We start from the raw sequence: 18,145 nt of genomic DNA, 5'->3' as shown, positions 1-18,145 counted from the left end.
TAACAAAATTGTAAATATAAAATTCAAAAGTTGTGAATATTGGGTAATATAATTTTATATATTGAATTCTATAATTGTGAACATCGAATTTTAAATTTGTGAACATAGACGCGAGTCCACATTGTAAGGTGGATCGGGTCCCTAGCATAATTTTGCCTTGTTCACGTGATGCTTTGTAATTAAGGAAATAGAAGACACGTGCACGCATAATCACTTATTCATTTGAATACTTATGCGCAAAACACTCTATTTTAATAATTAAAACCCCAGTGGCCGGCCACACCAAAAAATTAATTGAAAATTTTGAAATGTAGTGAACTGTTATGAAATAAAACGAAAATAGTGAATGTCCAAGCAATGATTCAAGCTCTTGACCTCTTGTTCATATGTTGGGAGTCCATCCATTAAACTGCATACACTATCACTATTGATGTTATGTCTATGTGTATATAACTGCTTACTGGGAGTCTNGATTCAAGCTCTTGACCTCTTGTTCATATGTTGGGAGTCCATCCATTAAACTGCATACACTATTGCTATTGATGTTATGTCTATGTGTATATAACTGCTTACTGGAAGTCTTGAGCAACAATCCAATCAGCTAAACAACAAAATTAGGTGGAGCCTACAGGATTCGAACACGGGAATTCAGGAGAGGCTCAGCTTTTAGGCTTCAGACTTATCCAACTAGACTGGCACAATTATGTGTTTATTACTGTACATTTAATATTTGTTTATTCATTTCTGAACACTATAAATACCCCCCCTTAACTCTGTAATTTTTACACTAGAATCATCACTCATCAAATATCATTAGCTTCTTCTTTCTTTGCTCTCGGCTTTCTTATTATTATTACTATAAATATTTATATTATTAGTATTAATATTATTATTTCATAATACGTTATCAGCACGAGGACTCGGGTTCAACCATCACTTAGGTAATATTTCTTTACATATTTTATTTTATACTACGTAATATTTTATATTTTATATAATATTACCAATATGTCAAACCTTACAAATCTTGAATTTGTGGGACTTGATATATCTGGAAAAAATTACCTGTCATGGGTATTAGATGTTGAAATGCATCTAAATGCAAAGGGTCTCGGTGAAACTATTAAAGAAAATAATGATGCCTCGATTCAAGATCGAGCAAAGGCAATGATTTTCATTCGCCATCACCTTGACCAAGGGTTGAAAGATGAATATCTTACTGTGAAAGAACCCTCTGAACTCTGGAAAAATTTGAAAGAAAGATATGACCACCAAAGGACAGTAATTCTCCCAAAAGCCCGTTATGATTGGCTTCACTTGCGTTTGCAAGATTTTAAAACTGTGAGCGAATATAATTCTGCTATGTTTAAAATAAGCTCTCAGTTGTTGTTATGTGGGGAGAAAATCACTGATGATGATATGCTTGAAAAAACATTCTCTACTTTTCATGCATCGAATATGGTGCTACAACAGCAATATAGAGAGAAGGGTTTTACTAAATATTCCCAGTTGATTTCATGTCTTCTGGTGGCTGAACAAAATAATGAGCTGTTGTTAAAAAACCACGAAGCACGTCCTACTGGCTCAATCCCATTCCCCGAGGTGAATAGTGTGTCTAATAATAATAATGCTAAGGGCCATGGCCGTGGCCATAGCCGTAGACGGGGAAATGGAAGATATCGTGGTTATAATCCTGGTAGTGGACAAAATCGTCGCGGTGGTTACAATTCCAAGAATAAAAATTACCATCGAAAAGGGGAAAGTAGTGGTGCAAAACATGATAAGGACAAACGTGAAAATTATTCCAAACGTACTGAAAGCATATGTTATCGTTGTGGCATGACTGGCCATTGGGAGCGCGTTTGTCATACATCAAAGCACTTTGTGGACCTCTATCAGGCATCCCTGAAAGGAAAAGCAAATATAGAGTCCAACAATGTTTTTATGGAAGACGATTTTGTTGACACACAGTTGGATGTTGAAGATTATCTTGGGCCAGTTGAAAATCTAAATTAATGTTTCAAGCTTGTTGTTTAAGATCGTTAAGATCTTTTTGTTAATATTTCTAAGCTTGCATGTTTAAGATCGTTTAGATCTTTCTGTTGTACTTTTGTTGTACTGCTTTTGTAATATATCTAATAAAATCTATCTCTTTGCTTGAAGAAATGAATACATCATCACTTGTGGTTAAATCCAAGGCAAATGAAGAAGATGTATGTATTGTGGATTGTGCAACTACACATACAATTCTTAAAAATGCAAAATATTTTTGCCTTTTGAAAAGAAATGAGGCATTTGTCACTACAATAAGTGGTAGTGCAAAAATGATTGAAGGCTTTGGAAGAGCCAATATATTATTGCCTGGAGGAACAAAATTGATGATTGATAATGCATTGTTCTCTCCAAAGTCTCATAGAAATTTGCTAGGCTTTAAGGATATCCGAAGTAATGGATATCATGTTGAGACTGTTAAGGAAGTGAATCAAGAATTCCTTCAAATTATAAAGGCAATATCGGGAAAGAAATATGTGATGGAAAAATTCCATGCACTTCCCTCTGGTTTATATTGCACAAAAATAAATGTCATTGAAGCCAATCTTAGTGTAAACGAAAGGTTTACTAATTTAACTGATTTTAAGATTTGGCACGACCGCTTGGGTCATCCTGGATACGTGATGATGAGAAAAATAATTGAAAATACAAATGGCCATACCTTGAAGGAACATAAAATATTTCAAGGAAATGAATTCTTCTGTTCTGCATGTTCTCAAGGGAAATTGATTATAAGACCATCAACAACCAAAGTTGGTTTTGAATCACCTGCATTTCTAGAACGCATTCAAGGTGATATATGTGGACCTATACATCCACATTGTGGACCATTTAAATATTTTATGGTCCTAATTGATGCGTCAACAAGATGGTCACATGTGTGCTTATTATCATCTCGTAATATGGCATTTGCGAGATTGCTTGCTCAAATAATAAGGCTACAAGCACATTTTCCCGACCATCCAATTAAATCAATCCGAATGGATAATGCTGGAGAATTTACATCCCAAGCTTTTGACAATTATTGTATATCACTTGGGATTGATATTGAACATCCAGTAGCGCATGTTCACACGCAAAATGGTCTAGCAGAATCACTTATCAAAAGGCTACAATTAATAGCTAGACCATTACTTATGAAAAGTAAACTCCCATCAAATGTATGGGGGCATGCAATTTTGCATGCAGCAGCCCTAATTCGTATTAGGCCCACAAGTTATCATAAGTATTCTCCATTGCAATTAGCCTTTGGTCAGGAACCTAATATTTCTCATTTGAGAACATTTGGTTGTGCAGTATATGTTCCTATTGCTCCACCGCAACGGACTAAAATGGGTCCTCAAAGGAGATTAGGAATATATGTTGGATATGAATCTCCCTCTATAATTAAATATTTGGAGCCATTAACGGGAGATGTGTTTACTGCACGATTTGCAGATTGCCATTTTGATGAAGCATTCTTTCCAACATTAAGAGAAGAAAATAAAGTTGTGGAAAGAATAATAACATGGAATACTCCATCATTGCTTCATCTAGATCCTAGAACTCAACAATGTGAACAAGAAGTTCAAAGGATAATTCATTTGCGAGAATTGGCAAATAAACTGCCGGATGCATTTGCTGATCCGAAAAGGGTAACAAAATCTCATATCCCAGCAGCTAATGTCCCTGCTAGTATTGACATTCCAAAAGATCAAACTGGAAATGAATCTCAAGTACGCCTGAAGCGCGGAAGACCTATTGGTTCGAAGGATAAAAATCCTCGAAAAAGAAAGGTCAATACAAAGAATGATCTTAGTGAGAATAAGGACATTCATGAGAAAAATCAAAGAAATGAATCTGAAGGGAATGAGATCCCTGGAGAAATTCATTCGCCAGAAATTGAGAAAAATGAAGAAATGTTGATAAATTATACTAATGCTAAAGATATATGCAATAGAAGTGAAGTTAGTTTGAATGCTTATTTTGCATATAATGTAGCATTAAGTATCATGAATGATGAGATGGATCAAGAACCAAGATCCATTCATGAATGTCAAAATAGGGACGATTGGCCTAAATGGAAAGAAGCAATGCAAGCAGAATTGAATTCTCTTGAAAAACGAAAGGTATTTGGCCCAATGATTCGAACACCTGAAAAGGTAAAAGCTGTGGGTTGCAAATGGGTCTTTGTCAGAAAAAGAAATGAGAAAAATGAGGTCACAAGGTACAAAGCAAGACTCGTGGCTCAAGGATTCTCTCAAAGACCAGGTATCGATTATGATGAAACATATTCCCCTGTAGTGGATGCTGTAACATTACGATACCTCATTAGCCTAACTGTGCATGAAAGGCTAAATATGCAACTAATGGATGTTGTAACAGCTTATCTGTATGGCTCACTTGATAGTGACATATACATGAAAGTCCCTGAAGGATTGAAAATGCCGGAAAGGCATAAAACAAGTCCTCGAGAACTTTATTCGATAAAGTTACAAAGATCTTTATACGGACTGAAACAATCAGGGCGCATGTGGTATAACCGACTTAGTGAATACTTACTAAAAGAAGGTTATACTAATGATCCAATTTGTCCATGTGTTTTTATAAAAAGATCTAATCATGGATTTGTTATAATCGCTGTTTATGTTGATGATTTAAACATCATCGGGACTCCTGATGAAATCCCAAAAACAGCAGATTATTTGAAAAGGGAATTTGAGATGAAAGATCTTGGAAAAACAAAATTCTGTTTGGGCCTACAGATTGAACATTTGGATAAAGGGATATTTGTCCATCAATCAAATTATACCAAAAGAGTCCTTGAGAGATTTTATATGGACAAAGCATATCCATTGAGCAGTCCAATGGTTGTTCGATCCCTTGAGATGAAAAATGATCCTTTCCGACCTAAGGAAGATGATGAAGAAATCCTTGGTCCGGAAGTGCCATATCTTAGTGCAATAGGTGCACTAATGTATCTTGCTAATAACACAAGGCCTGATATTGCATTTTCTGTTAATCTGTTAGCAAGATATAGTTCTTGTCCAACACAAAGGCACTGGAATGGCATAAAACATATATTGCGTTACCTCCAAGGAACAATTGATTTGGGACTATTTTATGAAAAAGATTCCAAATTGGAGTTGGATGGATACGCAGATGCTGGATATCTTTCGGATCCGCATAAAGCGCGATCCCAAACTGGTTATTTATTTATGAGTGCAGGTGCTGCCATATCTTGGCGTTCCACTAAACAAACATTGGTTGCCACTTCTTCAAACCATGCTGAGCTAATCGCTATTCATGAAGCAAGTCGAGAATGTGTGTGGCTTAGATCAATTACTCGATACATCAGAGGAGCATGTGGTCTGTCTATGGATAATACAGCAACAACCATATATGAGGACAATGCAGCATGCATCGCTCAGTTGAAGGAAGGATACATCAAGGGAGACAGAATAAAGCACATTTCGCCAAAGTTTTTCTTCACTCACGACCTTCAGAAGAAAAATGAGATCAATATTCAACAAATTCGTTCATGTGACAACTTAGCTGATTTGTTCACCAAAGCGCTACCCACAACTACGTTCAAGAAATTAGTTCGTGGAATCGGTATGCGTCATCTCAAAGATCTTCAGTGATGTCATAAACATGGGGAGCATATTATTGTACTCTTTTTTCCTTAACCAAAGTTTTTTTCCCACTGGGTTTTTCTTTGGTAAGGTTTTTAACGAGGCAATATAATGTTCCTCCTTTTGGACATCCAAGGGGGAGTGTTATGAAATAAAATGAAAATAGTGAATGTCCAAGCAAGGATTCAAGCTCTTGACCTCTTGTTCATATGTTGGGAGTCCATCCATTAAACTGCATACACTATCACTATTGATGTTATGTCTATGTGTATATAACTGCTTACTGGGAGTCTTGAGCAACAATCCAATCAGCTAAACAACAAAATTAGGTGGAGCCTACAGGATTCGAACACGGGAATTCAGGAGAGGCTCAGCTTTTAGGCTTCAGACTTATCCAACTAGACTGGCACAATTATGTGTTTATTACTGTACATTTAATATTTGTTTATTCATTTCTGAACACTATAAATACCCCCCTTAACTCTGTAATTTTTACACTAGAATCATCACTCATCAAATATCATTAGCTTCTTCTTTCTTTGCTCTCGGCTTTCTTATTATTATTACTATAAATATTTATATTATTAGTATTAATATTATTATTTCATAATATGAACAATTTTTTTAAAAATTATTTTTATTTGTTGCGTATTCGTAGCAATGTTCATTTGCACGTTTCACGTCTTCCCTCCAGGCTGGCAGCCGTCAGCAAAGCATTGCTGGAAGGGAAATTCCAACACTTGGTTCAGTTTTCTTCATCCAAAGCTTCACTCTCTCAAAGCTTCATTCATCTATGTATGTGAATATATTTATTTTTTCCGATTGCTTTTCGAAATTTTCATTAGCATTTAGTTCATTTATGAAGATCAGTTTATGTGAAATTTACACATTTTTTTTTGTTTAACATTTGTTTATTTTTGGAAGTTAGTGAAGAATGTGGAAGCTGAAGATCGCGGAAGGAGGGAGCCCATGGCTGCGGACGCTGAACGGCCATGTCGGCCGTCAGGTTTGGGAGTACGATCCGAGCCTCGGCAGTCCGGAAGACCTGCAGGAGATCGAAAAGTTTCGTCAGAACTTTCGCAACAACAGATTCCAACAGAAGCACAGTTGTGATCTTCTAATGCGTTATCAGGTGAAGTGTTTGTGTGTGTATTTTTAGTATATTTTCTCTTGTTTCGCGTTGTTTAGCTCTTACTTCTGATTCCAAAAATAAGTGTAAATTCCTCTGAATTCAGTTGGTTGTCAAGTTGTTTTGCACACATTGAAACAATTTAACTTGCACTTTCCTGTCTGGAGGATAGTTGATTACTTTATTTCAGTTTTAATGATGATTTATCTAGCTTCTTTTCTTGGATTTTAGTTTGCAAAGGAGAACCCCATAAGCACACAGTTAACACAGGTAACAGTCAATGACAGTGAAGATGTTACACAGGATAAAGTAACTACCACACTGAAAAGGGCCCTGACTTTCTATTCGACTATACAAGCTCATGATGGTCACTGGCCAGGAGACTATGGAGGCCCAATGTTTCTTATGCCTGGCTTGGTTAGTACATACTTGGAGATTTTATAAAGACAATCTTATATACTTCATATTTTGAGACTGGTATTTGTATCTTATTTTCAGCTTCTGTCTTTGGTGGTATACTGATTTGATCAATGAACAACATTTATAAATAAACTCATATGTTTGAAAGCTTATTTTTGGGGCAGAAGTGAGATATGTTTTTAACACGTTTTTTTTTCTTCTCTTCCATCTAATGGGATAGGTAATTGCTCTTTCTGTTACTGGGGCATTGAATACAGTGTTATTGAAAGAACATAGACATGAGATGTGCCGTTATCTTTACAATCATCAGGCAAGTATCGTGTAATGATGTAATGTGAACTCTGTTTCTGTGTGGGCTTTTCTTTTGCTGATGGATATTCCTTTTATGATTCAATTCGTCATGTCACCTTATTTTTGGGTAACTAGATTAGTCAATATCTATGTCATAATAGTATTGAATTGCAGAATAGTGACGGTGGCTGGGGTTTGCATATTGAAAGTCATAGTACCATGTTTGGTTCGGTCTTGACTTACGTTACGTTGAGGTTGCTTGGAGAAGGAGCTAATGATGGAGATGGAGCAATGGAGAAGGGTCGAAAATGGATTTTGGATCATGGTGGTGCTACTTATATAACATCATGGGGGAAAATGTGGCTTGCAGTTCAGTTCTTTTCAACTATTCTTTTCTACTCTAGTTTGTATTTACTCCTTGCTTTGTGTATATTTGCATTTATTGTGCACTTCTATTCTCCTTTTATGCTTAGTATTTTTGAAAGTATACTTTTGACTATATTCTACTAGGTGCTTGGAGTATTTGAATGGTCTGGAAATAACCCACTTCCTCCAGAGATGTGGCTCCTTCCCTATATTCTGCCAGTCCATCCAGGTTACAAGTCAATTTTTTTTTTTTGCTGGCTAGTTTATTTGTTTGTTTATTGTTGTTCTTTTTATTTCCCCCTTTTTAATCATCTTTTGTTTTGTTTGTTTGTTTGTTTGTTTTTTTTTTTTTGTTTTTTTTGGGTTTTCTTATGCTGAGAAAGAATATTTGATATTGTTTTTATAATTTGACATTGTTTTTTGCATTATCATAAACTAACTGGTCTCATGATCTCGGGGACATGCTTGTTGGAAGCACTTGATACTTGACATATTGAAGGACAAGCAAATGTCAAAATGAGTAGAATCATTTTTTTCTTTTAAATAAACAACTTCTAGGTACCTAGCCTATGTACAACCAGTGGAAGAGTGCAGTGATTCATTTCTCATTTGGCCATTTATTACCATCTGTGTTGCTAGTTACTTCAACATATTGAAGGACAAGCAAATGTCAAAATTAGGAAATAAGAGGGATAATAGGAGAATCAATTTTTTTTTTCTTTCAATAAAAAACTTCCTTTACACCTATCCTATGTACAACCAGTTGAAAAGTGTTGTGCTTTACTTCTCATCGTGCCATCTATTACCATCTGTATTGCTAGTTAGTTTTCTTGCAAAATGCAAATGCTGTATGCGATATACCCAGAATAGCTGCGCCATGTGCCTTCCAGTGAAAGTGATTGGTTTCTGATAAATGCATTGCATTGCATAAAATTCCAATTCTTGCCCTGTCTAAGGAAACTTTTACATCCACTAATTTCACAGGAAGAATGTGGTGCCACTGCAGGATGGTTTATCTGCCTATGTCCTACTTGTATGGGAAAAGGTTTGTTGGTCCTGTTACACCAACAGTTTTATCTCTGAGGAAGGAGTTGTTTCCAGTTCCTTATCATGAAATTAACTGGAACCAGGCACGGAACCAATGTGCAAAGGTTGGTAAGGCTTGTACTTAAATCTCTATAGAGTGCTAAGAATTTATTCAAGTTTACCTGACCATTTCAAAATTCTAATTCTGGGGCACTCTAGTGGCTACCAACCTTGATTGTACACTATTGGTTCTTGTCACATAGTTCCTTAGAGTCTATAATATCCTGTTGTAAATAGAGATTTATTCACTCTGCTTATGAACATAGCTCTTCCTTGTGTTCAGTGGACATCTGTCATTGACATATGTTACAATTTGATTGATGGCAAAATTGCTAGGTTTAATAATATTCAGAAGCTGTAGAATTGGTTAGAAATGTAGTCAAATCATGATTGCTAATTGGTAATAAGTTGAGTAAATATCACTCAATGTCAGATGCAAATATATGTTAAATCTTTATCTTAGTAATATCAGGTTATTAATCTAGTCTGCAAACTGCCTATTAGTCAGTGTAAGAAAGGTTCTTTTGTGGTAGTAATAAATACAGTTAGATCTTGATAACATGGTGAGTGGAGTATTTGCTTCTTGCTTTTACTTTGATCCCAAGACAACTGAAATAGCTTATATATATATAAAGAAAAAAAAGAAGAAATGAAGTCAAGAGAAACATGATAAAAAGTTCACATTTATGCATCAAGCCAAATAATGTCCAACCTTCATAAACAGCTTTAGGTGAGCTGATTGTTAGTTGTAACCTACGCTTGTAAAATAAAAGATCATTAGATCATGCCCTTTGCAAACCAAAATCTTGTAAATCCGTGGCATACCAAAATCTTCTAATTTTCATCATATACATGCATAGAGTTTCTAGTCTTGAACAAAAAGTCTAGTTGCTATGTTAGAAGAGATTCAACTGCCTGTTTTAGCTTCTATTTCAGTTGATTTTTACAGCTATTTTCATACACATGATTTTTTTTGCAGGAAGATCTCTTTTACCCTCACCCTCTAGTACAGGACATACTGTGGGCTACACTTGATAAGGTTGTTGAACCTCTTTTGATGCGTTGGCCTGGGAAAAAATTGAGAGATAATGCTCTTCGCACTGTGATGGAACACATACATTATGAAGATGAAAATACTCGGTACATATGCATAGGTCCTGTAAACAAGGTTTGGCTCTTAAGCTTTACTAGTTTGAGTGACATTGGTTGAAGTTATTAGAATTGATGAGATGGTGGTTCAGTAGATGGAAAGGAGTCCCCACTTACGAGAAAGGCAAAGCAATAAGAGAAAATAAACCCAGAATACGATGGGAATGTTATACCTATATAACTCAACATATTGTGATCTGTGAGGCAAAAGCTACACCACACAATGGCACACCAAACATGGTGTGCACCCCGAGAATTGTTAACATTGAATAAACTAATTATTCCCTATAGTGGTGTGATATGATTCACGACTAGGGTCTGCATAAATTGAAATAGCTCCCTCTGGATGACTATTTATTCTCTTTTTTATTTTAGAAAAACGTCCTCACTTTGAATATGTTGAATATTCACTTTTGATATTATTCCCATTTAATGTATTAAATCTCTACATGTCATGCACCAGGGTGCTCCATGATACTTCATCGTTGAACTCTTGCTGTAATTAAAGGACACACAGTAGGGAAAATTTTATGAGAAGTGTAAAACAACAGGAAAATGAAAATGCTTAAAATAAGATTCATATTCATAGCTCGTAGAAGAATTTTGTTTTTATTTTTTCTTTTCATTACTATTATCATTATTACCGCTCCACATTGTTGGAGGAAAGTTTGCTTGTAATGAAAGTCATCTCTCATGTGCAGATATTAAATATGCTTTGCTGCTGGGTTGAGGATCCCAATTCAGAGGCCTTCAAATTGCATCTGCCAAGAATCTATGATTATCTCTGGGTTGCTGAAGATGGCATGAAAATGCAGGTTGAGCGATAGTGTAATTGATCTTAATTTGTTCGTATAAGACTAGTATATTTATTGCACCGTTTCCGTAAAGCTCTTTCACGAACTTGTTACTTATACCTCCCCGTGTAATATATAATGAACATTTGAGAGTATTTTACAGGGATATAATGGCAGCCAATTATGGGACACTGCATTTGCTGCCCAAGCAATCATTTCCACAAACCTTACTAAAGAATATGGTAAAACTTTGAGAAAAGCGCATGAATTCATAAAGAACTCACAGGTAGAACATCTTCTTTTACAATCTGGTTTTTATGCTCGTGTTGTTAGTAGCTTGACCCTCTTATCTCTTATATTTATTATTTCTTAATATGTTATTTGCTTCAAAGGTCTTAGATGACTGCCCGGGAAATCTTGATAGTTGGTATCGTCATATCTCAAAAGGTGCTTGGCCTTTCTCAACTGCAGATCATGGATGGCCCATATCAGATTGTACTGCAGAGGGATTAAAAGTAATAAATGGGTTTCACTCTCTAAAGCTTTTTTGCTTTAACTCTTATTTCTATTAATGGTCTGGGGAAGGTTGGGCTTTGTGTATTAGTCCAGTGCTTATCTGTTGACCGTTAGGTTGTTGGTTTAAGCCTTGGAAATGAGCTCTATAAAAATAGGCTAGTTTTCAGCCTTCCTTTCCCAGACCTGACATGATTTGAGAGTTATGAACTGTTTTTTAATTTTTTTCATTTATTAATTTTTGGTAGATGAATTTTGCTTCTTTCTGAAAACAGGCATCACTGTCATTATTAAAATTACCACAAGAAATTGTTGGGGAGCCATTAGACACCAAGCGATTATATGATGCTGTAAATGTTATACTCTCATTACAGGTAATGTCAATTTCTTCCAGTTATTCAATTCTGAAGACCACATAAATTCAAAAGGATGCCCAATTTGTTAAGAGTTACACTGAAATTCAGGTGGCCTTTGACACCTGGATAAGTCTTTGAGTTTTGATTGGATTTTGTATAACTATTGCAAGCTATCACTCAAGTGTGTTTTCCCGGCAACGGAACCAATGTTATGTGCTCCCGTCATGGGCATGAAAACATAAGGAGAAAGAAAGAAAGAATAGTAGTTGGAAAAAGAAAAGAAGATAACACTGGGTTTGCTTGAGACCCAAAACTCCCTTAGACCCTTTTTGGGATTAAATTTCTGCTTCCTTTCATTAGAATTGGTTCCCTTTTTTATAGGGTAAAATACAACTCATAGAATGGCTAAATAAGCTAAGTAATCTGCTGAATCTTCCAACTGCCTAAATTAATTCAAAGACTAAGAATAATAAGTTAAATAACTATTTAGTAATTTCTAAATAACTACTTATTAGTTTCTACTTTCTAAATAACTATTTAGTAATTTATTAATATCTAAACTATGTAATATAATAAAATAAGACTTCCTCAGCATGTATCAGTTTGCATGCCCCATGCATGGTTTTTGCATAGCCCTATGTTCTTTAACCAGGCTGAGAGTTTACGAGTCTTAGGTTATGAGAAAACTGATGTGGTTAAATTACACTCCTATATATGTTAATGCTACATAGAAGTTGATGAATCAGTTATCACATTTAGAGATAGATTAGTTTCCTTATGGAGCAATCTAATTGTGTTTGAATTTTGTAGTAACTTCTGCAAGAGTCACGAGACCGATTAATTTAGCATCAGTCATATTATATTCCAACGAAGTAGAGAAAAATATGATCCTGCTATTGAACACTAGTTAGAAAGATTTTAGGTCTATTTTTCCAAAATTCTCGCTGTGAACATTCTAGTTAAATTGTTTATATATTAGCACCATAGTGAGATTTCTCAATTGTAAATTCTAAGTCCGTAGTCCAACTCAAGGAACCACCCCCTCTTTGTGAAACTTGTGTTAAGACTTGCAGAGTTGACCCTTCAGACCTGGCAATGTAGTTATATTGCATTTTAGTTCTTTCTGATATTGTGGATATTTCATATTCTTCTTAAGCGTTGAAAGGAATGACTTTTCTATTTTCTGCAGAATCCTGAGGGTGGCTATGCAACCTATGAACTTACAAGATCATATCCATGGTTGGAGGTAATTTTCTTTGACATACAACTTGTCCATGTTCAGCTCTGCATTAACATAATTACACAAATTTGCTCTATGTAATTGGATTATACAAGCACTTGCGAATATGTGGCATATTCACCTGTTTGAATGCCTAATTGCTCAAGATGGCCTTCAGTGTTGAATGAAGTAACATGCTTTGAATGCAAAACTAAGTGTATTATTGGGATATTTTTATCAAACATAGCAAGTGTAGATGCTTTTTTTTTTTTTTTTTTTTTTTTTTTAAAGTTTGTGTGTGGTTAATTGGGCAATAGAATAGGGATGAACCAAATACAGATACTGTACACCAAATTACAGGGAGGTCGATAACATCTGCATGAAAGAGACTCGATTTAAATCTGAACTGTTACCATTGTTCAATATAGATTTTGTTTTTTAAACAATTCAGATTGTATGGTGTTAAGTTTAAAGTTATTCAAGTGTAAGGTGCTGGGTTAATTATACACTTTTTCTTTGGTGTGATATAATTTTACATTTCTTCATTGTAAGAATGAATAATCTGTATTGTAATTATTTTATAGCAACTTCTTTCTTGTTCATTAAAAATGACCTTTGAAGACGGAGTTTAGTTTTAGAGTGGGTTAAAATGATACTTTTGTATGAAGTACTCTGTATTAGTTAGTGGCAAAATATAGCCTTGAGGTCGAGATGCGATCAGCTCTGTGCCTATTTTCTTCCCTTGTTCCTTTTTTTTTTTTTTTTTTGGGTTCCAACTATATCTGATGGTAGGGGAAATAATATCTATCATGCTTTGTGGAAGTATTGAGTGATGCTACCTAACTAGCCAGAGACCAGGGCAGTGATCACTTGTTAGCTATTAATTGTGATTAAAAAAAAAAAAAGAAACTACTTAGAGATGTAATATATACTGCCTCTATGGCATGTGTGCTATATAACTCCTGCACTGATATGAGAAGTATTTATTCTATTTCAGCTAATCAACCCGGCTGAGACTTTTGGTGATATTGTGATTGATTACCCGTAAGACTTTGACATCTATATATTAATTTCTGGCTAAATACCGTATGAGTTATATTGCCTTCCATCCATTCAGGTTTATATTTCTGATCAGTTACAAACTTCTGGCTATGTAGGTACGTTGAGTGCACTTCAGCTTCTATTCAAGGGCTGACAGCATTTAAGAAATTATACCCTGGGCATAGAAGGGAAGAAGTGGAGCATTCAATTGAAAAAGCTGCTAAGTTCATTGAAAAGATACAAAAACCAGATGGGTCATGGTTAGTTCTTGTCTTTAGATTGTCACCTGTTTCCAGTAATGTTTACACCACTATCTATCTCCAGTCATTTATAGTTTTCTTCTTACTATTTATCTTAATTCAATCAACAGTTATACTTTCCTTTTCGATCATACTTTCCTCTTGAACTAAGGTAAACATTCTTTGTAATATCCAATTGATCAGGTATGGCTCTTGGGGTGTTTGTTTCACGTATGGCTTATGGTTTGGGGTAGGGGGCCTGGTGGCTGCTGGAAGGAACTTTAACAATTCTTCCAGCATTCGCAAGGCTTGTGAGTTTCTGTTGTCCAAGCAACTTCCTTCTGGTGGCTGGGGAGAGAGTTACCTATCTAGTAGTAAAGTGGTAAGTATTGTGTTGAATTTTTATTCTTGTTAATGAAATAGGAACTTCAATAGAAAAACCAGTCTTGGGTCAATTTTAGCCTGTACACAGTATGCCCAGAAGACTCTTCTGTACTATAGAAACTGCTTTTCTATTTAAAGCCAATAGCTAAATGCTTTCTGCATAAACTTGCATGTAGGACCCACATAAAAAATTTCCATGTGGACAAAATCCTCTGGGGACTAAGATTACTAAAGAAATAAATAAATCTTGCCTTCCCTATGTTACCAAGTAATTTGCATGTATTTGATGATGGGCTAACAAAATTTCTACAGTTTGTGTGCTTTTCATGCTAAATACGGAGTATTAAATTGTCTAATGCAGAAATACTATTTGCTTCTAAACTTTCCTGCTAAGACTACAGTTTTTGTTTTTATTTTTGTTCTTCACTCCCTGTTTTCCACTATTAGGTTTATACAAATATTGAAGGCAACAGATCTCATGTGGTACATACGGCATGGGCTATGCTGTCTCTCATTGTGGCTGGACAGGTGAGCATCAAGTTTGCTGCTTGAAATGCTTTACTGGTGTTATGAACTCTGCTGGTTTCTTAATTAGGGATGTGAATTTCAATTTACATTTAGATTCTCATATTGTTGATTGTTGCTTTTTATTCAGTTTTCTTCTTAGGTAGTAAATGTAGATAGCAATGAATTAATTCATCCTTGATCCCAATTATTCTGAATCTTGAATTTAAAATCACTGAATCTTTTCTCCTATGACAGTTAAGATTCTTGAGTTATTATTTAATTTACTTGTGTTTGAAGGCAGTTGAGATGTTACCAGTTCTGCCTAGGGTGCAACCCCGGTTTTCACCTTGAATTGATCAAAATTTGCAGAATTTTCTTACTTTTCATTGAGATTTAAATCCAGTAACTGGTATCTGTGGACTTTTGCTAATCAGTATTTCACGCCATCATTTAGCTATTGCATTTCTTCTCCAGATAGCAAATCACAACTTCCCATTAGTCTTATGTATCATAGTCATGAAGGTGCATTGCACATGGTTCCATTTCTTAGTGAAAATTGCATAGGAGAGAGTAGGGCCATCATAAAAGTATTTACCCATAACATAGCTGAGCACTACACCCTTAAGTTATAGGCGATAGGTGGAGCAGCAGGTGCATCTTGCCATCTTTACAGTTCTCCTTTGGAAGGCCCAACTATGATTTATGTAGCTTGTCTCCTATTAGGTTTCATCATTTGCATTTCTTTTAATTTCACAACTTTAAGGGTCATGTCCCCAAGCAAATTTTTAGTTATTTGAGATTGGAAATTACCTTTTCCATTCCCTAAACAATAATTTTTATGCTTAAAAAATCACAGGCTGAGAGGGATCCAACTCCATTACATCGTGCAGCAAAGTTATTAATAAACTCTCAGTTGGAAAATGGAGATTTCCCTCAACAGGTATATTTTCTTGTGATTGGTATATCTAGCTTGAAATTTCTTTACATGTTTGGAACATAGAAGCTTTGTAATAACCTTATGCAAGTTTAAATTGAACAGCCACCACCTAACTAGATAATGAAGTCTGCAAGCTTTTGGTATGGTTAGAATTTTAGGTATACATTATACAGTGTTGGAGATATGCACATGCCTTCATGCTATATTCTAAGTTCAAGTTGTTTGCCAGGTAGGGAGCCCAAACTAAAGTGTGGTAACTGAATTATACACTGAAATTGTTAGGAAAATAATATGGTGGTTGTCAGTCATGAAAGAAAATCAGGGCAGAACACTAACTTTATAAAGCTTATGGGATGAGTTACAAGAGCTTAGGTGACGTAGTAAACATAGTCTAGAATCATGGATCTTCAATTTTAATACATGATAATTATGGAACTATTACTCTTCAACTCTATGGTCCTTGTGATCACCGAATATGATAGAAACATCATGTTCTTAAGTTTTCTGACAATCATTTTACAAATTTGGAACTTGGTTGAGTTATTTCTGAGTTTGTTTCTTGGATTCAATTAACCTCTTTGTTTTTGTGTATTTGTGGATTAAGACTTTCAGCAATAAATAAATATCATGTCTAGTAATTTTGATAACCAAGTATGTTGAGAGCAGAACATAATATAAATCCTAAAGAGATGATTCATCCATGCTCTCTTCAATGGCAAACATGGGATAAATATGAGCCTTGGATAATTTGTTTTCCTTTTTTGGTGTCATTAATTCTCAGGAAATAGTAGGAGTCTTCAACAAGAACTGCATGATATCATATTCTGCATATAGGAATATTTTCCCAATTTGGGCCTTGGGAGAATACTGCCATCGGGTACTGAATGCCAGTGAGTAGAAGTTGCCGCCGCAATTAGCTATATGGTAGATTGGTACCATCTGTTAATCCCTTATTTTGTTCCGTAATATTTGCCTTCAAATTTTTAGTTTTTGGTAGGTTTCTCTGTATGCAGAAGCCCGAGATTATTCCAACAACTCTAGTGTAAATCATTAGTTTTATTTTATTACTGTCTCATTTTAAATGTCAGATTTATTGTTTTGTTTATTTGTTTCTAAGTTAAGATTAAATTTTAACTTTGGATTCAATGCAAAATGAGTAGCTTTCAACTTTGGGTTCATGTTTACTGAAGCTGTCTGCTGTGTAATAATGTAATGACACCGTACCCACACCAAGAAAACACCCAACTTTTGTTTGAAGGGAGGGATGCTTGCATTGATCTTTCTTCCTCCAAGTTGAGGAAACATTATAATGAAACGCAATCGGTTTGCGGTATTAAATGGTGGTTTGATTGCGATGGTGTTCCCTCTTTTAGCCGAAAGCATTTTGTGAGCTTCGGCTGCTTGCCAGATCATGTCTTTCATCTCTAACACACAAAAGGTTCTTCCTTAATCCCCTTGAACTTTCCCCAAGCATCATGGAGCCCTTCATTTCACTAACACGAATCATTGTTTTATAGGATGATGATATTTAAATTATAATGTTTATTTATTAATTTGTGAAATAATTATACACTATCAACTCGCAAAGGGATTCTTGAGATTGGTAAAGCAACAAGTTAGGCACATGTGATGGCATTAAAGGTCCGTCCAAGTTTTCTACAATTATTAGACCTCACATGTCATGTGAAATTAGACGACAGGCTATATTGCCATAATGTCACGTTACACAACTTCAGCTAAGGACAATGCAAAAACAAACAAATTCTGGCTCTCCACAAACAATACGCCATTTTTTAAACAAGTACAAATTATTCCTTTCGTATTTGCGTTGACATATGTCAGTTGGTTGTACTAGAGGATTTAGTTTTTATTTAAATGGAATTTTTGTATCTGCCCTGCTGTATCTAATCTAATTTTAAATAAATTACAATGGTACTGTATATGACATGGTAAAATTTTTACCTTCTATGCACATAAAGACCAGTACTTATACTGTGGACCATGGGTCATGGTTGATACTGCAGTTGTGTTGAAATGATATTGTAGTT

The 18,145-nt window shown here is 35.2% G+C and overlaps 2 protein-coding genes across 3 annotated transcripts; both read left to right on the top strand.

The window, feature by feature from the left end:
- Positions 1-1,008: 1,008 nt before the first annotated feature.
- LOC115998773 lies at positions 1,009-2,016 on the top strand. Its single transcript, XM_031238428.1, has one exon. The coding sequence runs from the start codon at positions 1,009-1,011 to the stop codon at positions 2,014-2,016; it is 1,008 nt and encodes a 335-aa protein (XP_031094288.1).
- Positions 2,017-6,306: 4,290 nt separating this feature from the next.
- LOC115999025 (cycloartenol Synthase-like) lies at positions 6,307-17,264 on the top strand. 2 transcript variants are annotated; one of them, XM_031238749.1, is made up of 19 exons: positions 6,307-6,461; positions 6,595-6,798; positions 7,027-7,212; positions 7,436-7,525; positions 7,681-7,875; positions 8,017-8,101; positions 8,857-9,023; positions 9,938-10,126; positions 10,809-10,922; positions 11,065-11,187; positions 11,294-11,416; positions 11,690-11,788; positions 12,960-13,016; positions 13,987-14,033; positions 14,147-14,290; positions 14,474-14,651; positions 15,101-15,181; positions 16,017-16,100; positions 16,879-17,264. In XM_031238749.1, exons 2-19 carry the CDS (start codon positions 6,601-6,603, stop codon positions 16,993-16,995), a joined length of 2,277 nt encoding a protein of 758 aa, XP_031094609.1. In that variant the 5' UTR covers positions 6,307-6,461; positions 6,595-6,600; the 3' UTR covers positions 16,996-17,264. The 2 variants fall into 2 exon arrangements, with proteins under 2 accessions (XP_031094609.1, XP_031094610.1); XM_031238750.1 differs by having other exon boundaries at positions 6,328-6,461; positions 6,591-6,798.
- The last annotated feature ends 881 nt before the right edge of the window (positions 17,265-18,145 follow it).

This window comes from Ipomoea triloba, chromosome 12, assembly GCF_003576645.1.
Source record: "Ipomoea triloba cultivar NCNSP0323 chromosome 12, ASM357664v1".
In the NCBI taxonomy this organism is placed as follows: Eukaryota; Viridiplantae; Streptophyta; class Magnoliopsida; order Solanales; family Convolvulaceae; genus Ipomoea; species Ipomoea triloba.
The sequence above is the reverse complement of the archived record's forward strand: the minus strand, read 5'-3'. Positions and strand labels throughout refer to the sequence as shown.

What these genes read in the sequence shown, in the direction of transcription:
- LOC115998773 (XM_031238428.1), top strand. Translation starts at nt 1,009, where the DNA reads ATGTCAAACCTTACAAATCTTGAATTTGTGGGACTTGATATATCTGGA.
- LOC115999025 (XM_031238749.1), top strand. Translation starts at nt 6,601, where the DNA reads ATGTGGAAGCTGAAGATCGCGGAAGGAGGGAGCCCATGGCTGCGGACG. An exon ending in GTTATCTTTACAATCATCAG is followed by an intron (nt 7,526 to 7,680) that starts GCAAGTATCGTG and finishes ATTGAATTGCAG; the next exon opens with AATAGTGACGGTGGCTGGGG. An exon ending in CTCTCATTGTGGCTGGACAG is followed by an intron (nt 15,182 to 16,016) that starts GTGAGCATCAAG and finishes AAAAAATCACAG; the next exon opens with GCTGAGAGGGATCCAACTCC.